General features: G+C 41.4%; 3 protein-coding genes across 4 annotated transcripts in view; 2 read left to right on the plus strand and 1 right to left on the minus strand.

Moving 5' to 3' along the window:
• The first annotated feature begins 9,503 nt into the window (after positions 1 to 9,503).
• Positions 9,504 to 18,905, plus strand: TMEM185A (transmembrane protein 185A). Its single transcript, XM_074551741.1, has 7 exons — positions 9,504 to 9,686; positions 11,933 to 12,109; positions 12,897 to 13,104; positions 15,776 to 15,859; positions 16,697 to 16,873; positions 17,206 to 17,329; positions 17,830 to 18,905. Exons 1-7 carry the CDS (start codon positions 9,649 to 9,651, stop codon positions 18,072 to 18,074), a joined length of 1,053 nt encoding a protein of 350 aa, XP_074407842.1. The 5' UTR covers positions 9,504 to 9,648; the 3' UTR covers positions 18,075 to 18,905.
• Positions 18,906 to 20,304: 1,399 nt separating this feature from the next.
• EOLA2 (endothelium and lymphocyte associated ASCH domain 2) lies at positions 20,305 to 22,161 on the minus strand. Its single transcript, XM_005484496.3, has 2 exons — positions 21,901 to 22,161; positions 20,305 to 20,823 (listed from the first exon to the last, which is right to left on the minus strand). Exons 1-2 carry the CDS (start codon positions 22,151 to 22,153, stop codon positions 20,606 to 20,608), a joined length of 471 nt encoding a protein of 156 aa, XP_005484553.2. The 5' UTR covers positions 22,154 to 22,161; the 3' UTR covers positions 20,305 to 20,605.
• A 259-nt stretch (positions 22,162 to 22,420) lies between these two features.
• Positions 22,421 to 22,693, plus strand: part of MAMLD1 (mastermind like domain containing 1) — a 244,679-nt gene continuing 244,406 nt past the window's right edge. For both annotated transcript variants that reach the window (XM_074551738.1, XM_074551736.1), the window contains exon 1: positions 22,421 to 22,560. The gene's annotated coding sequence lies outside the window, so the exon portion shown is untranslated. The remainder of the gene's footprint in view (positions 22,561 to 22,693) is intronic.

Genomic DNA, 22,693 nt, shown 5'->3' on the forward strand with positions numbered 1-22,693 from the left:
CTGTCCCCTCCACCCCGGATGTATGGGCCTTGGAGCAGCCTGTTGTTCAGCTCCTGGACTAAACCACTGCTGGATTCAGTGTGATGAGCTGGGAGTGTCACAGGAAGGGTTAAACCCAAACCTTGGCTGAAGTGGCAATACCCTGTGCAGCGCTGCTCCTTAGTCACTCTGCTGGAATCGCAGGGTCAATGTCAGCCTTCTCCACCTACCACCACCACTGAGGATCAAATCCATTTTTAGCCTAGCAATATGCCAAAGCACATACCAAAAATTTTGGGGGTCTGCCACAGTGCTGGCACAAGTGTTAATTATGTTGGTGAGGTCGCCAACATAACAGCTAAATATCTTAAAATTGGCTATTTTCTATGAAACACATTAAGCCGTGGTAAAAATTCAGCATGGCAATATTTTTAGTGGGAAAAATCCTGTAAGAAATGGCTGTACTATCAGACCCACAGCAGATCTTCTAAAGTATCATTTCCATGCCTGGGACACTCTCCAATAAAGTTTCCTCTGACAAGGAAGTGTGTTTTGAAACTGAATATGATCAGGCAATATATAATAGCCCTGGTGTTGAGCTCTGCCTGCTAAGGACATCTTGACTCTTCACATGTGAAACCTGCCCTTGCACATGTTCCCCAGTGGTTTCACCAGCAGTGGCATTTGGCACAAAACCAAGTCTAAGGAATTTTTATGCATCACTTGGTAATTCTAAGAAACCAGTTTTTCACAAATGGTGAAATGTGGTCAATTTACTCAAACACCAAAAGAGCAAAGCAGTTTTCAGTGAATCAATATAAGTAATCACAAAGTGATTATCATTTAATTCTCATGCATTATAGAAAGTGACTAATCACTACAGGAAGCTTCTGGTTGACAAATTTATTTATCTCTAAATTGATTCTTATCCAAAAAGCACTGTTTTCCTTTTCATTTTATGGACTGATGAAATTAATTTCTGTACAAGCTGCCATGAAGGAAATGAGAGAGAGATGTGTTAAAAGTATTAACACCTGCATTAATATCTGTATCCCCCTCTGGCACATACTGGGATGAAGTGAAATACTAATAGCAAACATGAACCCCTGAGAAATAATGCTGATATATCTCTAAACAGCATTTTTACCTTTGAAGAATTCCATAGCTGTACTTTCAGAATCAAACCAATCATACTTTTTAAGCCATCTGTGAACATGAGCACTCAAGGGTAAGGTACAAACACTGTATGAGAGGCATCTGCATAAACTTTTAGTTTGTTAACATTCTTATGATGAGATGCTATCATTGTAGCCCATCCTTGCAGCCTGAATTGCAAAGCTATGCACTAGAAAATACATTGGAGACTTTAATTATTAACATTCCTGATCCAAATATACTCATTATAAGCCTTCATTTCGTATACAGTCATTTCTCTACAGCTGAAGTGAGTCATGCAGATCCCTTCACCTGCAGCTTGCTCCCTCCCTGCCCAGGCCCAGGTCAGTGATCTCACACCAGGAGTTTTCCCAAGGATATCAGAGTTATTTCTAAAGTACTATTTAGGCTTCTGAGTGCTGGACAGCAGCTAAGGCAGATGCTGCCATCACCACCAGAAGCAGTGGATGAAAGGCACACCTCAGTGCTGGTTTCTCACATTTCCTGTTTGGGCCTATAAATGTGGCAAATTAGACAGTGGCAGCTCCAGCCCTGATGTGCTGGCCAGAGAGCAGCTGGGTGGATGGAGGAACTGGAGTTCTTCCTGACCCTCCCTACTCCCATTTCAGGAAATGTGCCTACAACTACTGCTCAAAGGAATCACACTGTCCCAAGTGCTTAGTGAGGGCAGGCAGCACAGTGCAGAAGTAATTTCCATGCACATAAGCCCTGACACAGAGAATTTCTCAATTTACACGGTGAGTACAATAATAAGATAAGGCCCCCAAACAGGAAAGCCTGTGTAAACAAGATGTCATGTAAGTCTACTGAATTCTTTAATGTGGATAGCTGGCAAGGGTTGGTCTATTATTTAAACATCTAAAAATTCTGGTTTGATTGTTATTCAGGATTAATAGTTTCTGCAGATTTTAGAGGGTATTTTGAATGGCATCCTCTGCATAATAACAACATTGCAGTTGTTTAAAACCCCAAAATAACCTGTTCCCATTTATTTTTAATAGTGAAACCTATTCCCTCTTTTTCCTGTACACCCTCTCTTCCCCTTTCTACACTTGCCTTAGAGGGGAAGTGAATAAGCTCATCAGTATTCAGGTATTGCTAACAGGGAGGTCACCTTCTGTTAAGCAACTCTCAATTTCAAACTTTAAAACCTTGCAATTAGTAATTTGACAAGGACACCAAAGTACATGACTACTTTGCTCTGACTCAGGCGATGTTTTCTGAGTGTAATTCCACTTACAAAGCACGAGAGGAGGGATTCCTGTGAAGGGGCAAATTCTGCCTCTCATATGTGCAAACTGTGGGATGCAAAGCAAATGTCATGCAGGTGGAAGCACAGGGGATGATAAACAGGAATCTGTTCCTAAGCAGAGCAAGATAGAAAAAAAATTGCTCAAGGTTATGATAAAGCCTTTTAGAAATTAGCAAGGACTTGTTAATGAGGATTCTTTTAATGACACATTGTATTATGCTTGACTAGAATGACTGTAGTAAGAACAATAGACATAGAACTAACAATTGTAGTAGTGTGTAACAGTGTCTTTTTGGTAAGATCAAATTCTTCCTTTCTCTACTATCTTCTTTCTTCACAGTTCACCTTAGGGAACAGAGCTGTGAGGCAAAAGATTCAGAAGTACAAAAACATTTTTCTCACAACTGCTTTAGACATTTCCTGCACTGCTCTGAGTTTACTGTGTACACAGTAGGACACTGGTTCTGTTTGGAACATCAGTATGTTCCAAACACTGATTTGTAAGATACAAAGTGATCTACACCTACTCATGAGTAACACTGCTTCCTGTGCTGAAAATGGCCAACACCTCCCAGAGCATCCCATCAACAGGCCAGGGATGACCCCAGTGCACAGCCAGCCCCAGGGGAGGCTGTGTTCTCCTGGTTCTTGAGAAGCAGCACAGGAATCATTTCCCAAATCAATATGTAACATACCAAGATATAATCCACAGTGAATTCAGGAATTGCTGCTACTCTGTACAACTACAGGATAGAATAGCTTGTGTCTGGTTACTAAAATAATTATACTACATTTTATTCTTTTATAAATGCAAAAGCAGGAAAAAGTCAGAGATTATTTCTGTCAAACCTGCATCCTTGATCTCCTACCATAATGAGTGTAGTATTGAATCTAAAAGGCCCCATGCTGAGCTCCCTCTTTTAAGCATGACACTTCAGCAAAGTAACCTGTCTGTTCTGATACCATCATTTTCCCAGTCAGTGACACTCAAAGGTGTTTTGCAGGAGCTGTTTGATGAACAGCTCAAACATCCTTTCCAAACACTCTTTTCCCTATAATTTGTCAATAGTATTCTACAGTTCAGAAGGTTCAGGTAAAACCCACAAAGAGACAAATATGTTCTAGAATGTGTTAGTTCAAGTGAATAATATCTCTGATCACTTTTTATGCAAAGGACTTGCATAGGTACCATGAGATGGTACATAGTGGCAATAAGCTTTGGAAAACAGATTTGCAGAGAGAAGGTAGCCATAGTGATGGCAGGGAGCAACAGGGTATGAAAACTGCAAATATCCACAAGAAATGAAAAAAAAAAAACAAACTAGACGAGTAAAATAAAGACAAAGCACCTGCATGTCTTAAAATGTCAAGCCAAATATAAATTATAACTTTACAAGCATTAGGAACCAAAAATAAGTATGGACCTTGCTGTCACCTTCCATGAAGGTGATAATCTTATGAACCTTCATTTAAAAATAAATACATAGAAACCACTTTTCACATGCTCAGCAGAAACTCCAGCCTCAGCTGAGCAAAATTTTCTGCAGCTCCCAGCAATTGCAAGAGAGGCACAGAACCAAGCTGCTAAGAAGTGAATAGTTGTGATCTGGTTATCCTCTCTGGGGCAGTGCTCCCATCTGCCTTTGGAGGCAGGCAGGGAGTGGGGAAGTAACTGGAGGCTGAGCTATCATGCTGTCTCCATGGAGCACAGAAGTGTTCATCTCTCCACTAAGAGTATTTCATCCCTTTGATAAAAGGATGGAATTACAGAACAGAGAGAAACAGGAGACAAACAGATTTTGTCCCACTTATTTTGTCCATCTAGAACTTGATTTCCCAAACTTCCTGCTGTTACATAATCCTGTAATACAGGTTTGAATGAGCACAGGTACTCATCACTGCTGCAGGTGTGGGTGAAGTAGCTCCCAGGGTCTCCATCACAGACACCCTGTGGGTAAGAAATGCAAAGGGGAAAAAAGGACCAGTGAAGCCTGGCTTGTACTCACATAGACACAAAGTAAAATTCAATTGCCTTAAGGAAGATCATTCCTCATGAAATTCCTTGACTCCTTCACAGAACACTTTTCATCTTCAGCAGCAAAACCATACCCAAGATGATGCTTCACTAGAAAACTCCACCTTCCTGCAGAAATATCTGGGGGAAAGCAGCATGGGATCTTCTTGTTGAAAGCTGCTTTGCACAGCTTGGCTGCGTGAGAATATTTAAAAATACTTATGGTTTTAGGTTGTTTTTATTTTTCCTTGTAAGATATACACATGTTCACTACAGTCCAAGTTAAAAACCAAAGAGCTGGTAGACTTGTAAAGCTGAAAGCCCAGGGAAGATTAATCACCTCACGCTGTCCTCTTACTGAAGTCATCCTTTGTGAGAGGATGTAATCCAACACTCCTCTTTGGACCACTGAGCTGAAGCTTTCTGATTTTCACTTATGTTTAAATTGGATAGCTCCTAGATGATTCCAAAATGTCATCTTGCTAGACCTCAGACCTGAAGCAAAGGTAAAAAAAAAAAAAAAAAAAAAAAAAAGAAAAGCTAATTCCCTTTGGTGTTGTTCACTTTCATTTCCTGTCTCCCATCCAATTTCATTAACAATTCATCTCTTACTTGATGGCTGAAACATCAGAGGCTTAAGTGAGCTGTATTATTTTTGGATATCTTTGTGTGTCTTTTCAATGTGGTGAGATGTAAGTAAGTCCTTGTCACAGAATAAAATGCAGCAAGTAGCTGCTTAAGTGTTTTATCTCTGTAAGAGCCACATAAATATGCCACAATAATATTGATATTTAACCCAATGCTGCTTTTCCCTGAATGCATTGCAAAAGGAGCTATGATATATCCAATTTCTGATAAGATGAAGCCTCATTTATCCTTGTCTAGCATCTCTGGCTGAAGTTTGTGTTGCACAGTGTTAGTACATCAGGATGCCAGTGTTGTAACTCACATCCAACCCTGCTGCAAATGATTATAGTGCTGTGAGGCACCCTGACTGGAACTCACCTCTTGTGTCCAGCATCCAAAACCTATTATTTAATTCGAAGGTATTTAAGCATTTATCTCATTCTATCTCACTTGACTTCTGAGAGAAGCCCAGATGAGTCAGGGACAGAAATTGCATTTGAAGTGTGTGCTATCCAAGCACACAGATCCTTGAGATTCTTGGAACACCTGATCTGTGTCAGCACTAAAGTTCTTAATCTGATTAATGCTGTAAGTAAAATTTCTAGGTGCCTTTACTCAAACAAAGGAGCCATGTAAATAGTTAGAAGCTTTGTGTTCATCTGGAACAAGCAGCTCGATTGGGCTGAAAGTAAACAACTGCAAATAAGTCTTGTTTTGTGCTGGATGGGTTTTAAGAATAGCACAATATATTAATTTTGCCAGGACAATATGCATGATCTGATCCTCCATCAAGGTCTTAAAGGAAATGAAGAAGGAAGGAACTAAGAAGAAAGAAATTAAAAAATAATTAAGACGGCCTTGAATAAAAGAATCTGCTCTGATAAATCACTGCTATTAGGAAGTTTATAGGATTTATTCATAGAACAATGATCCAATGCCTTCTTTTCATGCTTTACCTTAAACAGCTACTAAGCACAGTGGAAGAAAAAATTGTGTGTAGAGCAACATAAAAAATCAATAACTTGGAAGCTGTGGTGAGGCAGAAAAACCACACAGACTGCACAGGAAAAGAGGCATGGAACACTACTTGCTTAAATGACCTTCCTTTCAACAGGAGAACAAGCAATGAGTAAAACCAGCTGAACAGTTTAAGACAGAAACATCGACTATAAACAGACACATCTTTTGCAGGTGACATCAAATCATTGTGTCAAATCCTGCTTAGGCCAAAGAGCTCCACAAGAATGCATTTTCTGAGATCCAGCTGGCAGAACAGCCTATGAAATTCATGGTGATTAAGTATTGGAACTTGCTTCACATCACAGTCATAGCTGGCATTAATATCAACAGCAACTTGCTGAACTGCTACAGCTCTACAAAGAGGTTTCAGGCTGCAGGACTAATTTAGAGGCACAACATCCAACAGACAGAAGCAAAATTTTCAAGGGTAAAGGCTTTAAATCATTCTATCCTCCCAAGTAGGACACAAAACAATAATACTGAAAATTTCATTGAAACTGAACTCATTTCAGAACCAAGCAGCTGTGTGCAATGCCAATGACAATAACACATATATACTTATTAGATCATTACTGTTCTTAACTGTGCAAAATTACTGGCTGGTATAAATACATTATAATAGATTGAACAATCTCTTCTTTGTCAATTATTGGTCACACTCTGTTTATTCTGTGAAGAAATGCTAACAGGAAGGCCTACAGCAAAATCAACTGAAATTCAAATGGGGATTTTCAAACCTGAAGATTTGTTTTTGTAAACAATTTGATGTTCTGACACAGACCATGAAAGATGATTCTAGAAACAGTTCATGGCTGCTGTCAGCCACATCAGTCAGTTATTGCTGAGCTGCTGTCCTCCCTTTAATGCTGCAGCATTCCAGTCACCTAACAGTGGCACTTGGAGAAGTCTATAAAGCAAATGGGACATGTGAATTATATGGTATGTTAGGAAGGAGTCAAGGCTGACTGTCAACAGCAAAGCAAGGTTTTCAAATTAGAAGGCTGATTCAGGTTTTATTTCCTGCATTTAACTTTGGCCTGTCAAGGATAGGGATGCTCCTAGTTTATATTTTTTAAGCAGAATGTAGATGGCTTAGAAAAGCAGTAATGGCAGTGACTATAAAAGAGACTCTATATCTCTTCTTGAACTAATTTGAGAAAATAGATAAATGGAGTGAAACCAAAATTTGTGTTTGGTTTCCAACATAAACTGTCTCAGGGGATTCACTTCAGTTCCCAGCATTCAAGTCTCAATCAGCTGTAGACACAAGGACTTCACAGAAAGCAGATCACTTGCTGCTTCTTTTATCTGCCACCTAAATTACTCCTCCTACCCTTAAATCACTATAAAATGTAAACTTAAGATAAATCTTTTAAGTCTTTAAGTTTAGACAAGAGCTTGGATTTTCTCTGCTCTCCACTTCTCCTTAACATCACCCTCACATGTGTAGGTAGTATCTCACCGTATCCATCAGGAAATCTGAGACCACCAAAAAAATCTAAGAAAACTCCTAATATTTGCAATTATTTGACTTCAAACCAAAAAATTTCGCTCTGCTCTCCTGAGGTACCAGTACAAATTATGTTCCCTGAGCTTTTATTTCTGTAACCAGGGGTTTCTTTCCTAGTTCTTCATACCTCATAGGAACTGTTCTGCTGCTTGGGCAGTCAGCCAAACATTGTAACTGCAGAACAAATCTTTCTTGATTTACTTCTACAGAACTTCATGAATATTCTCAGAAATGCCAAGCTGCTTTATTAGCCTTCTGAATTATTAAAAGTTCTCAAGCTAATTCCTTGTTATTAATATTTTGACTTGTTTTATGATTGCATCTGGCTGCTTACAGGCCTTGTCTAGTAGCTTCTTTATGCATTGCAGTAGATGTATTTTACCTTGGACAAATACATTACACATAATTGTTCTCTCTTCCAAACCAATGAGGCTCAACTTTTTCAAAAGCATAATGAAAACCAAGGTTCTAGTTTCCAGTTGTTTAAGGCTGTTAATTCTTTGGTTCCTTACAAGCTTTTGTAGTGCCCTGGCACAGATCCTGTCATGGTCCTTTCCATCTTTCTGGAGAATGTCCAGCCTTCATCCTTTCCCCCACATTTTTCCATTATGTGTTCTTGCTTCTTTCTTATCCTGATTTCTCCCCAGGCTCCTCACACCCTCCCCACTGCCATTCCTTGACATGTCCTTGCTTTCTTGTAGCCTTTGCCATGCCCTGTCTTCACAGGTGAATTTATTGTGTGCAAAGCTCCTGGTGTGGATGTCTGTCTGCTGTTTGTGCTCTTGCCACTGGAGTTACAGTTGGCTACAATCTGCCAGTGAGTATCTGCAGAAAAATCATCATCATACTATTGATCTGTAGTAACTAATGAGTACTGTCACGGGCTATGAGCAGCTGTGGTGTTTAACAAACCACCCTGCATGCACACCTAACTTCTTTGGTAAAAATCACCAGTCCTGCTGGCAGGTGGTGGGAGATTTGGATTATTTACTCAATTTCATCTTTCTGCAAAAACTAAAGCTTAAGATATGATTGTGGTGTTTTGTTTTGGTTTTCTGGCTTGTTTTTATTAGCTTTTCACTTGCAATATAACCCTCAGGGAGGAGCTCTGGGGATTTTCACTTCAAAAATCTGCCACCAGATAATCTGCCCTGGCATGGAGTCATCGTGTAAACTATCCTGATCTGCTGTAGAATTTCATAAGTCTTGTTACAGTCAAACTGATCAGCATGAGTTAGATTAGCATCTATCTCCCAGAGAGCCATACAGACGTTATTTAAAAGTGAAAAATCTCCTGTTTCTCAGGGTCATTTGTTCCAACAGCTAATTACTTTCACTTAAACAAATGGACAAACAAAAAAACCCCTAACAACAGAAAGCCCAGTTCTCTCCACAATTTGTTTCGCTTCAGTCCATCTTGATTTTTTTTATGCCCTTTCTTTGTCTCGAACAAGGCACATACATAGCTTGTTTGGGTTATTTCAAATTTACGTGGAATATTTCTCAGTGAATACTGGATTATGGCAAACGTTTTGTAGAGCTGTCCCTAAATGCCCAGGGATTTCATTGTCCAGACAGTGAAATGTCCCAGAGTTGCCCAGAGATTCTGAAACTGTCATCCAAATTCTGCTCAGTTTGGGGAAGAGAGGCTCCAGGGAGACCATGGAGCACCTTCCAGTACCTAAGGGGCTCCGAGAGAACTGGAGAAGGACTTGTACGAGGTCATGCAGCACCAGGACCTGCACGACTGACTTCCCACTGGCAGAAACCCGATTTGGGATAGAAATGAGGGAAAAATACTTCGAGAGGGAGAAGCGCCGGGGTGGGACCGCCCCGCCCAGTTTAGCCCCGCCCATTCCACCATAGCCCCGCCCACTAATCCCGCCCTCTGCCTTGGCCCCTCCCCGCCTGGCGCGCATGCGCAGCGCTCCTTGCGAAGGCCGGCAGTGTGGGCCGGCCCGGTTCCCGGCAGAGGCCGCGCGCATGCGCGGGGCGGCGGCGAGGCCCGGGCAGGCCAGGCCCTGGAGCTGTGGCGGGGCCGCGCCATGAGCGCCTGGTAGAGGGGCCGCGATGAACCTGCGCGGCTTCTTCCAGGACTTCAACCCCAGGTGAGTGCGGCACGGGCAGCGGCCGCTCAGCAGGGTTAGCCCGGGGTCCGGCCGGGAGCAGCGCTGGGTGCGGGACCCGGCAGCTTTGGAGCGGAGCGCGGCCTCGGGTGGCCCTTCCGCACGGCGAGCTCGGGCGGCGTTTGGAACACGCCGTTCCCGGCCTCTTTCCTGCCCGGGATCACTGAAACAGCCAGGCTTGAAAAGACCTCCGAGATGATCGAATCCAACCTTCCTATCCCCCGGGAGGCGGTGCGGGCTCCCCGCGGCTCCTTCGCCGTCCGGGCTGGGAGGGCGAGCGCTGCACATCTGCTTTGCAGCCCCGCTTCCCCTCATCTGCTTTATTATTGTGTAACTCTCACATTGCTCCCAGCTCTTTCTGTGCTCCAGTGTTTCACCGCGGTTCTCTGGCCCCGCACGCCCCAGCTCGGGCTGTGACCGAGCGGCGGAGGCTCCGCGTCCCAGGTGTGAGCAGCCCTGGGCTGCACGGGGAGCACCGGGACAGGCGAGCGCTTCCCTCGGCTCCCTTTGCATTAATACTGCAGCCCGGGGCTCTGCTGGCTCTCCAAGCAAATACGGACTTGTAACTTTTAAAGAAACCGAGAGAATTAGTTAAATTTTACCGGGTTTTAATTTTAAGACCACAGACTAAGGACCTGCAAGGTGGCTTGAGATGCTGAGAGTCCTGGAAGAACCTTGCACGTGGAAGAGACTTTACATGATGCCAGTGAGAGCAAGCCGTGTTCAGTCAGTTGTTTGGACAAACAAAAGGGTAACCAAAGCTCCAGGAAGTGCATTGTAACAGAAGCTGAAACACACAATTGAAATATGTGTGGTCAGAGTAATGGCAAAGTAGGAACAGAAGTTCTAGAAGCTTATAAAGTTTTGTTGCTGCAGAGCGATGCTTGCAGCTTGTTTGGGTGCTGGGGGAATGAGCAAGCCGAATGTTGGAGTTTTGCCGGTGTCTTTATGTTTTGAGGTGCCTGGAACACCGGGGGAGCAGGGGTGTTTCACTGCTGTGTTTATTGAGGAGCCAGGGAACGTGCAAATGACACAAATATTGAATTCAGAAAAGGATGACTAGCCGAGGAGCTGAGACATCTCTTTGTTGCTGTGAGGTGTGACCGGTTTATATCATCCTATCCTGGGATGGTTTCATCAAGCATGCAGGGAGATGCTGACACAATAAATCTGTTCTTCATTAATAAGGTGCAGATGAGACACTTGTTCTGAGTAGAGACAAAACAGCTTGATATCAAACATAGCAATCCTGGTCTGCTGAATGCTTTGTTATTTGATGTGAGTTAAGGTGGGTAGTTTGAGTTGTGCTGTTGGAGAAACAGTTCTGTTCCTGACTGTTGCTGCATTATTCTGTTCCTTAGGTTATCCGTGTTTTAAAATACAATTACTTCACTGAAACAGTGTTGAAACCTATTTATGTGTTTTATAAAGTAGTCTGTGAGCTTCGGGTGGATGGGTGGGAGACTTTTCCCTTCCTGTCCTTTGAGGAAATTGCCTACTGTGTAATTATTTTGTCTGATTTTTGTGGTACAAGCAGTTGCTGTGCCGCTGCTCAAGTATTCAGATACGTTTATTAATTCTTAAATTGACTCTTTTATAAACTGTATCAATGTAGCTATTTTAAATTTGTAAGTATCATCCTCAATATTCCAGTGAGAAACTTCAGTGAACAATAGGTAACTTTGCTAAACATTTAACCTGTTGGGTTTTTCTTTCTAAAATACTGGTTTTTTAATGGAATGTTAATATTAAGAAAAAAATTATCTAAAGTTGGCCCTATTACAATTCATAGTAACTTGGTGTGGATAAGATTTCATAAATAATCTAACTCAATTTTGAATATAAAAGCTGCTTCATTTGATTTGTATTATGGAACACATTTTTTAAAAACATGTACAGCTGGTATATTTGTGAGCCTCTAATAACAGAACTCCTGACTGGATCCTTGTGGAAGGGAACTATTTCTTTCAGTCCATTCATTGAGATTGTTATGCAGAAGTGCTTTTGCTGTGTTTCCTTGAAGCAATGGTTTTATAAATGAAATAGATGACGTATGCTGTATCTATGATGAAATATTTGATTCTTTGCAAAGAAGCTCGACACCTTTTCTATTGGGAAGTATCCCAGTGAAATTTCAGCTGTGACTGACTTTGTTGTCCTCCACAAAGTTAATGTGAAGTTGCCTGCCTTGATTCCTGACTGGGTTGTTTTCTTTGTTTGTTCAATAGCAAATTCCTTATTTATGCCTGCCTGCTGCTCTTCTCTGTGTTGCTCTCTCTGCGTCTGGATGACAAAATCCAGTGGAGTTACTGGGCTGTGTTTGCTCCAATATGGCTGTGGAAGCTGATGGTGATCGTGGGTGCCTCGGTGGGAACGGGAGTGTGGGCCCGGAACCCTCAGTACCGGTAAGTGACTGGTGCTTGTTTGGCACAACAGGGACTGTCCTGTCCTGTCAGCCTGGGACAGAATAACTTCCACAGCCTTAAACACACCAGTGTTGAGGTGTCTGGTAATTTGAGTAGATTGTGAATTTCAGGATTCCAGGGCAAAAGAAAAATGACCTTAAATGAAGTGCAATAAATGTCTTTTCTGTCTGTGGTGAATATTAAATGAAAAATCTTGGGGCACAGATTTCCTGTACACCCACATTTTTGTGTGGTTCAGGTCTTGTTTGCCCCATCTAGAAATGGGTCTAGTGGTGTAGGGAGAAGCTCTGTGTGTTGTCATTTTACTTTTAGTACCAGAAAATATCTGTTCCAATATTCTGGCTTGGATAAATAAAGAAATTCTGGAGAAAGATGTTGATTCAATGAACGCTAGTGCAGAAATCAAACAGATCATTTTAAATTTAGCTTATTTTACAACAGCCTTTATGATAACTGACTGTTTTGATATACTACCAAAGAAATCCTCTTTTATCTGCCCAGCTATGGAATCCTTAAAAAATTTTCAAATTGTAAAATCCCACTGCACCCTTTGAATAAAATACTTCAAATGTGCAGTTTTCTGGGAAAGAAATCCTATTAGGTCATCAGCAGTGGAGTGTAATGGGTATAATGTATACGTTTATTAAAACCAAATATTTTTATATTTATATTGTATATATATCTGAAGCTCAAGGAAATGTTCTGGGATGTTTGCAGGGTAATGTGCTTTCTTAGGCAAGTAAATTCTTCCTTATCCTCTCTTCAGAGCAGAAGGAGAAACCTGTGTGGAGTTCAAAGCAATGCTAATTGCAGTAGGCATCCACCTGCTCCTGCTGATGTTTGAAGTCCTGGTGTGTGACAGGATTGAAAGAGGAACCCATTTCTGGCTTCTGGTGTTCATGCCCCTGTTCTTTGTGTCTCCAGTCTCAGTTGCAGCTTGTGTGTGGGGATTCCGACACGACAGGTCCCTGGAGGTGAGGCTTCACTTCATGGCACTGCAGGCCTTGGGATCAGTTCTGGAGCAGTTTGTCTCTTAGAAAAGCACAATTCCAAAGGCTGCATCAGTCCAGTTAATTGCACTCACCTGCAAATGGGAGTGAAATCAGGGTCAGACTAATAGAACTTTTTCTAGTATCTTCTAGTTTTTTCAACTACCAAATTGCAGCATGTTTTGAACCTGCTTATTTATTATTTTGTGTTAAAATAAGTCACCAGGAACTCTGCAGTATAGATCAATACCAAACACTTACATGGAAACAATAGCAAAATTTCCGCTGATTGCAAGCACTGTCTCTAGGCAGAATTGAGTTTCCAGAGCCCCATGTAATCAGGGCTTAATGTCTTAATGTTATGAAAATGTCTTAATATCACAGTCTATATGTTTAATCTTTAATTTGGGAATGTGAATGGTAGGCAGGAACATTAGGGTTTTATTTTCTGCTTCTATCTTATCTCTAACTCCCTTTGGTTTTGGAACAACCTTGGAAGGATTCTCAAGGTGCTCCCACAATTGTGACATTTTGCAATAAATTTAGAATTCATGCTGAAATTTTTTAAGGAGTTTTTCATTTTGCTATGTCCTCAAACTACCTTGTGACAATTTAAAATCTGATTTTTAGATGAGGCTCAGCTTTTTCAGGTGTTTTAATTTCAAGGGGCTGTTTCTCTAACATTAGCATAAGATGAGTTTTTCACTAGAGAGAACCATTTTTGGTAAGTGATTGTTATGATGGCTGGTAAACTGATATCCTAAGTTCATTTTGCAACATTTGCCAAGAGAAATTTATTTTGCAGGGTTCTATTATAGTTAAGTATTGCTAAAAGTAAAATTTCTGTGGAAGTGCTTGCCATCTCCTGGATGATGCTTGATTGCCCATTGATTTACAGATAACTGCACAGCTGCTAAGTGCTGGCAGAAGAAAGTGGAATCCATAAAAGGCAACAGCTGTCTCAACCCATTTTTATTTCTTTTTTTACTCTTAGTCATCTTCACCTAATGCTGTTCTACTTTCTCTTCTCTCTCTCTCTGTGAAGATTTCATTATTTCCCTTTCATTTGCTAGAAACATGAGGGTCTGCCTTTAATACAGGACATCAATTTTTGACTTGAGTAATCAAAGCAGTTGTTAATCTGGTAATATTTTCATAAGTATTTAATCTGAAATACATTATCTGCTCATTCCTGTTCTGCATCTGATTAGGTGATCAGTAAGTACGTGCTGGGGTTTTTGTCTCTGTGTCATGGTGGGCTCAGAAAAAGCTTCCTTTTATGTGTTACACTATTTTATAGTCAGTAAAGCACTATTTATTTAAAGCATGTTGAATTAATTAAGTTGTGAGCCACTGCAAATATGTGTGCACTTGCCATATAGATCTCATATGTTAACTTGATTCTATAAACTATTTACAGCAATTGATCCTCTGATTTTTATATTTTTATCTCTTTGCTCTTGCAGCTTTCTGGTTGTTTGGCCTTATGCTTAAGGCGAGGGGGGTGTTGGTGGTTTATTCTTTTAAGTGGCACACAATTATTTTAAGTGTACTTTTTCAATCTTTTTAAAGTAATTTGTAGTTGAACAGTGGAGACTTTGTTGTGGTCCCTGAAGCTGGCAAGTGCCTGCTGCCTGTTGGATTTTTGACTCCCTGAACTGTAACTTTCAAAGGCATTTATCCAGATCACAGTCTACACAATCATGTGTGTTTGTGAAAAGTAGCATGTAGTGTCTGCCTTCAGAGAAATCTTACATTTGAAAGAGGCCTTACATAACTGCATGTTTTTTTATTAAAATGAGTAATGTTTCTAGCTTGCATTCAAAAGCTTCAGTTAGACTTTTCAGATAATAATTCTGTGGTCTCTGAAAACCCTATCCATTGTAGGGCTGCCCATAAACTTTGGAAGCAGAACTTGCCAAGTGTGATGGTGTTTCATTGTCTCACTTTGTTCAAGCTAGACTCAGAGTTTAAAAAAAAACATAATGAAGGGCTGTTTCTCATAGTGGCAAGCAGAACTCATGAAAACTTTTCATTAAACATTTTAATGAGAAGTATTGCTTTTCTCTATTGCCACAAAATCTATGTCTTCAGTGTTATTTAAAATATCTCTCAATTATACAGTAAATTATTTGAATTTGGATTTCATATTCCAATATTCCATGTATTTCTTTTCTTCTCTAGATAGAACTTTTAATTTTAATTAGGCTTTTAATTTGGACTGTTGGTAGTTTTGCCTATTAGTGGAACTAAAAAAATATTACAGAAGATTCATTTTGCTAATTTTAAGTTGAAGGTCTTTTTACTACTTAATTTAATTCTAGCAGTATTTATTGTATGAAAGGTACAGCTGTTTTCTGCTACTTTGCTTTTTTTCTTTCTGATTAGTTTGGCTTTTCTTATTTCTCTAATCACTCTAAGGGCCTTTTTTTTTTTTTTAAGGACAATCTTGGAAACAGCAGACTCTACATTATTTGGTTGGGGTCACACCCACACAAATTTAGGGATGTTAAGTAATAGAAAATGTAAATGCAAGTAAGTTTTCATATGTCAGTGATAAGAATGGGGTCAGAGAAGTGCTTTGATAGGTTCATTGGTTATCCTGGAAGTAAGTTTCTCATACTAAGAGTTAACTAATGTTTTTTTCTTTTTCTAGCTGGAAATCTTGTGTTCAGTCAATATTCTACAGTTCATATTTATTGCACTCAGACTAGATGAGATCATCAGATGGCCATGGCTTGTATGTAACCAGTGTTTTCTTTTTATCTTTGTTTAAATGCTGAATTTCATACAGATATTTATTGTAGGGAACAGTTAATATGTGGTCCATGTATCCCATTTTTGCTCACTTAGCAATCCTTCACTGAAGGTCTGGCACACCATTCAGTGGTCATGGCAATCAGGGGCTGTTCTTTGGGCACATCATCCTCTGAGGGAGAGGAATGTGCCATCAGCTGCAGTTCATTCTGAGCAGCAGTTGAAAGAGAAATCCTCACCCAAAGTTCCCAATGGGAACACTAAACAAGCCATGACAATGATTGGTGAGTTAGAGAATTGGTAAATAACTACTTCTATTTGTTGTGTTACCGTGAATGTAAATCCACTTACTGTGCAAGTAGTCTTTGTCAGAACTGCTGAGATGTCCTGTCCCAAGTGCCTTTAGAACAAAAGTGCTGTTTCTGTGTCTGGGTTTCTGCCATAAAACTGACACTCTTTCTATTGTAAAAAAAACAACTTGAGAAAGGATTGAAACTCTTTAAAGTAAGGTAACCAATGTGGAAGTACTTACTAAAAATCAAGTACAGTTTGAGCCCACACAAAATCACAGAAGTCTTACCTAAGTTGAACTACATTGCCTTAATTTTAAATTGTTTCAGCTTGATGGGGTTTAGAAAGCTGAGAACCCCTGCCCTGAACTGATTATGTCTTGAAACAACACACATGAGCTTGATGTCCTTCTGTTAGACATTATATTAGTTAAAGACTTCATTTTCTTGTTTAGGCTTAATATGTAGGCTCACTTTATTAAAAAAAAAAATCCTACAGCTGAAACAAATCAAATGTGTCCTTCTTTCAGGTTGTCTGTGTCCCTCTGTGGATCTTGATGTCCTTCCTGTGCCTGGTGGTGCTCTACTACATCGTGTGGTCTGTGCTGTTCCTGCGCTCCATGGACGTGATCGCTGAGCAGAGGAGGACACACATAACCATGGCTGTCAGCTGGATGACAATTGTAGTTCCACTGCTCACATTTGAGGTAGAAAAAGCCACAATGAGTTTGATGTGTCTTGTTCTTTTTTCAGTAAGAAATGAATTATGATTTTTGAACTTACTGAAATTAGAATGCTGCTCTTTGTTTTGGAAAAAAATATTAACAGCAAAGATGAAACACAAACAAGAATTCTATGTTCCTTTAATGTTTCTTGAGTAAAATTTGCATCACATTGGAACTACAACTACCTTCTTCTGTGAAGGCCACTTTTTCTCACAGATGTGTGAAGTTAAAGATTTCAGATCAGCATATGCTTTAAGCAGTTTGAAAGTGAGTATTGCAATTAAACTGACATTGTATAATTTTTTTCCATTTAGATCTTGCTAGTACACAGACTGGATGGGCATAATTCTTTTTCTTTCATACCCATATTTGTTCCTCTCTGGCTTTCACTGATAACATTAATGGCAACAACATTTGGACAAAAAGGAGGCAATCACTGTAAGTATTTCAGAATCCTGGAAACAGATTAAAAATCAGTGTATTTTATTAAGATTTCTATTTTCAGAAAGGACTTTTCTATTACTACTATTTTCAGGCAGTTGTAATAAGGTTTCAGTGCTTACAGGGTCCTCCCCTGTGGCGCTGTTTACTTTGGTTGAGGTGCAAAGTCTTTGTGTTTCTTCTCTGTACTGATGTGACCCAGCACTGTGTGATGTGTGAAAGGAAATGGATTCTTGCAGGGGTGGTGTAGCTGTAATTTATGCAGATGGATATACACACAGGCATGCATGTGCAGACATGGAGCTGTGCAAGTGCTTGTCCAGACTGTCTGTGTGTATATAACCTGAATTGTAATGTCATGATAGGCATAAGGAACGCTGAGAAGCAGCATTAACAAATCTTATTTATATGCAAAAAGTCAAGACACCTTCAATAGTCTGTCTACTTAATTAAGTGTTCATTCTGTTAATAATGTAAAATGATTTTGTTTCTTTTAGGGTGGTTTGGAATTCGCAAAGACTTTTGCCAGTTCCTGCTTGAAATTTTCCCATTCTTGCGAGAATATGGAAATATCTCTTATGATCTTCATCATGAAGATAATGAGGAGACAGAAGAAACACCACTGCCTGAGCCACCAAAAATTGCACCAATGTTCCGAAAAAAGACTGGAGTGGTCATTACCCAGAGTCCTGGAAAATATGTGATTCCACCTCCCAAGTTAAACATTGATATGCCAGATTAAGATGACAGTAGCATATTAAACTTGAACTGGTCATCAACAGACAGATGTATTTCATCTCATGCCTTGTCCCAATTCCTTTAAAATAGGTATTGCTGAATCAGTGGCTTGGATTACACAAATCAGAAATGTTGAAGATAATCTGAGTGCTTTTCCAGAAATATGTGGTTGTCTAATTTGTGAACCTTCCTAACAGGTTGGTTGCACGCTTGCCTGTATAGTATTTATATGAACATTTTTAGCAGTGTAATATATTGTTTAAAAGTCCTGTTGTGTACAGTATAAGTATTATCTAAAAGTATTTTTTTAAAAACCCTGTATGAAATGCCTATGCTATTCCAGGTGTCTTTTAGGTCCTAAATATACACTTTTCATGTCTCTTTTAAATGCTTTGGGATGCCTTAGCACAGTACCTCTTTACTTCTTTCTCTGTTCAGCTGCAATCATCAGAGGCACAAGAGTGTTGCACTTCTGAGGCAACACTGGAAACCTTTTTTTGGGAGGGGAAGTAGAATGTATGGTGACTTACATGATGCTTTTGAGTTAGCTGTGTAAATACTCATGTAAGTATTTCAACTTTTGTGCTGGCTTGGGAGTTACATGTTGTTTTTGTTGCTTTTCCAGTTTCATGTTTTGATTCTTCTTGAGCAGCATGTACCATTCTCCCATTAGACTGGCTGTTTAATAAGCTGTTTCTCACATTGTGTGGTCTGTGCCAGAAACATTTGTGGTAGGTTTCACAGCTATTGGTTAGCTGGTATAAATATCATAGCTTGGTCTTTGTTACCAGCTCTGTGTTGGTTACTGTAAATGATTAAACTTTTCAAGATAGGATCTTGTTGGTGTTGGCATAGCATTTTCTTGTCTGAAGAAAGACCTGCTTTGACAGTGTGCCTTGGATTTACAGGTGCTTTGGAGAAATGGAGTCTACAAAATGTGTAGTCCTGTAGTTTATAAAACCAGATGTCTCATACTCCCAAAACCTTGTAGCTGCTGTCTGTGTTTAGGTAACCCACGTTTAGATAGGTTAAATACCATGAGTCTCATTTCTTTAATGTTAGCATGACAGGAAGAGTAGGGAGAGTGGTGGACATTTGTGCATGTGTTGAAGGTGTATGCCTTTAAAACCTGGATGCAGCACTTCCATTTCTGATGATGCTCCAGAGCTTCCCTTTCTTGCCTGTGGACCAGCTACTGCCTGAAACCCAACCCAGCACTGTCCCATCCCACAGCTGAAATTTTGTTGCAGTTTTATTTTATATATATATATTATTTATATATATTTTATTATATTCTGGTTCAACAAGTCAAACATCAGGGGGATTGTCACTGTACATCAATTTGCCTGCACTACCATGAAGAAGAAAACCAGAGGCAGAGTTTGCATGAGAAACCACGTCCCAGGAGGAGAGCACAGCAGGGGCAAGGGAGAAGAGGCACAGCTCTGCACTGGGAAGGTCTCAGCTGCCAAGCACAGTGCCAAGGCAGCCCCTCGGGCAGTGCTGCCCACAGAGCTCCATCTGCTGCTGCTCAAACAGGGGGAGCTGCAGCCTCTGCACCTCCCCTTCAGCTGAGGCACAGCAGGGCCTGCATGGGGCCAGGAACTGCTCAGGGACCTTCACCCTGCCCTGCAGTCACTTCCCACCCCTGGGAAGCTCAGTCTGTCTCCAGGTCACAGCCCAGCTCCACGTGGGGTTCAGAGCTGGAGCGGCAGGCACTGGCCCAGGGCCACAGCTCTGGCACAAGTGCTGTAGTCCAAGGGAACAGGTTCCCAAGTGCTCCAGTAAAGTGTCTGAATACTGAGACTGCCACTTGTGTCCTGTTCTAGGTGTGGCCTTGCTCCAGAAAACCAAAAGGATTTTCACTGTAATGTAGGGTGTGAATTTTAAACAACTCCTGAGAGTGCCAAAGCTTCGTGGCTATTATTTATAATTCTTCACACTAGTTTTAAATTCAGTATTATATTTTCAAAGACAACTAGTATTTTTCATCTTAAATAAGAGGAAAAAAATTAATACTTGCTCAATTTCATGTTGTACAAGCATCTGCTCAAACTGGCCCTTCTGCAATGTCTGCCAGGTCACAGAGCTGTATTCATCATATGCACATCTTGTATGCCTGAAATGTGAATGAAAAGAATCTATCCTTAAGGCAGGACAAGGAGTGGTCTGGGACAGCTGTCCTAGAAATTGTGGCAGCCTGCTTTTAAGCACTATTTTCTTATAATCAGAGATGCAGGTATCAAAAAATAATTTTAATTTACATTTAAATTGGCACACAATGTATAAATGTACACTTAAAAATGGCATTTACTTAGTTGCTTATACAGAAAGTCTAGAAAAACAATTTCATGTAATAGTCATAAAGACACATCGTGTTTGTTTTGCCTCAAAAAGCAGTTCTTCAAATGTATTTGCCATTTCAAATGGTTTTGGAATAGAATCCTAGACAGGATGCTGATGTAATTCACCAGTCAGCATCTTAAATACAAGTCTGCATTATAGGCAGGAAAAAGTAATAGTAAGGGGCAACAGCTACAATTCTGAAGGGATCAGTTCTTCAGGGATATCCACCTGCCACACCCCGGTTCTCCCTCTGGCAGGAATTGGTTCCAGGAGCCATCTGGGATTTGAAACAACAGTCAAGTATTTCTGTTCTAAATTACTGAGGACAGCTTTGTTTTCCAACTCCAGAATCTCTTCAGGAGGCAGGTTTTCTGGATATAGTGATGTCTCTCCAACATCAATTAATCCTGTATATGACAATTAAAACACAAAATTAGTTGACAGTATGATCTCCTAGAGAAAAGTTTTCCACAGGTAGCCCTGCCTGAGGCCACAGAACAGCCAGTTTGTTACCAGAAGGGCACAGTCAGAGGGAGGCACACCTCCCACCTGTGCTGTTTGCTGCAAAAGTCCATGTGACAACTCAGGTGAGGAAAAGAAGGAGGGAATAGTTAAAATCACCACAACCCAGTGCTGCAGAACTCCTTGAAAAGCAGCCTGCATCTAAGGAGACACAGCTGCTACCAAAACTCCTGAGCTACATTTGGACATGGAGCAGCTTCAGTAAAGCATAAAACTCTCTCTGCTCCTCTTAAGCCACTATTCTATTAACATTTTTAAATCATTGAACTATTTTGAAATTCCTACCTACACCACAATTAAGCATGCAATTTATGTTAAGGCTGCAAACCTACGTATTATGTAGGACCTTCAGTTTTTAGCACTGCAGAACCACAACGTTCAGTGTATGTGATAGAATTCATTTGTTGTGCAGGAATAGGTAAAAGTATTCAAATGACAGTGAAAGATGGTGTAACAAAGATACCTACAACAAAATAGTACAAAATGAGCACTAAAAACTTTTTAAGTGTACAGTGCACATCTGCTCTATGTCAGCACAGTTTATGCACTGAAACATCACTGCCTCTTCACTGTGTTACAGAAACAAACTTCTTCACCGCCCAAATATCAAAAGCAACACAGGGGCCTTGTAAAACTGAAATAGGATTTATTTATGTAATTATTTATGTATACTTTAAAAGGGCATGCACAGTGCTGCAACATCGTGAATTTGCTTGACCACGAGTACTGCACAATGGTTCAGCAAGAGTTCCTAAGCTCAACATGCAAGAAGTGTGAAACTGACACGTATTGTGCTGAAACATACAGAATTGAAATAGACCCCCCCATCACAACTCATGCTCCACTCCTTCAAAGTGTTAAAATGTATCATAATGACTGCAAACACATAGAGCAGATGTATATTTCAATGACTGTTAAGGGAATGAAAGTTTGTTTACAAAATATAACCCAAGGATACTTACCTGCAATAACTCCTCTGCCATATTTTTCCCCTTCATCCAACAAATCCTGCAGTTGCTTTGGTGTCATGCCGAACCTATTCAGAAGAATTTCTCTCCATGTTTCATCTTCCCAGTCCTTAACAGCTATATGAATAGCAATGGTGCTGTTCTTGTAGCCTGCTAGCAAAGGACGCCAGCGGGTCTCTACTGTTTTGACTTGGTTTAGAAGCAACCCTGCGTAGGGCTGTCGGAAGGAAAGGCAACCGAACTTCATCGTGCTCCTCGCATTAGAGGCCGCTTATTTCCTGTAAACACAGAGGCCCGGGGATCAGTCTCCAGCCGCGGCCGATGCCCGTGACAAGCTGGCGGCCCTGCAGCCGCGGAGCTGCGCGGAGAGAGCAGCGCGGCCTCCCCGGGGCGGGTCCGGCCCGCGGGCCCCGCTCTGCCCGCGCCGCGCTCCGGGCTCGGGCCGGGCCGCCAGAACAGCTGCCCCCCGGCCGGGCACAGCCCGCTCCTGGCCGCCGCCTCACGGCCGCAGCCGCTTCCCCACAGCTCGGCCCGGCCTGGTCGCCCTGCGCTGGCTCCCGCGGGGAGCGCTCCGCCGCCGCGCGGCCATGGAGGCCCCGGGGCCGCCGCCTACCTGCGCCGCGGGCCCCTGCGCTCCGCCGGCCCGCCCGCACGGTGGGTGCCGGGAGCGGGGCGGGGCGGGCCGGGAGGCGGTGGCCCCGCGGGCCGGGGCCGGCTGCGCTGAAAGGAGCGCGGCCGCTCTGTCCCTGCGGCTTTTCGGCCGTCCCGAGAGGAGGGATGGGGTTAG

Source organism: Zonotrichia albicollis, chromosome 14, assembly GCF_047830755.1.
Source record: "Zonotrichia albicollis isolate bZonAlb1 chromosome 14, bZonAlb1.hap1, whole genome shotgun sequence".
Classification (NCBI taxonomy): domain Eukaryota; kingdom Metazoa; phylum Chordata; class Aves; order Passeriformes; family Passerellidae; genus Zonotrichia; species Zonotrichia albicollis.

What these genes read in the sequence shown, in the direction of transcription:
- TMEM185A (XM_074551741.1), top strand. Translation starts at nt 9,649, where the DNA reads ATGAACCTGCGCGGCTTCTTCCAGGACTTCAACCCCAG. An exon ending in GACACGACAGGTCCCTGGAG is followed by an intron (nt 13,105 to 15,775) that starts GTGAGGCTTCAC and finishes TTCTTTTTCTAG; the next exon opens with CTGGAAATCTTGTGTTCAGT. An exon ending in ACAAAAAGGAGGCAATCACT is followed by an intron (nt 17,330 to 17,829) that starts GTAAGTATTTCA and finishes TGTTTCTTTTAG; the next exon opens with GGTGGTTTGGAATTCGCAAA.
- EOLA2 (XM_005484496.3), bottom strand. Translation starts at nt 22,153, where the DNA reads ATGAAGTTCGGTTGCCTTTCCTTCCGACAGCCCTACGCAGGGTTGCTT. An exon ending in TGGCAGAGGAGTTATTGCAG is followed by an intron (nt 20,824 to 21,900) that starts GTAAGTATCCTT and finishes TGTCATATACAG; the next exon opens with GATTAATTGATGTTGGAGAG.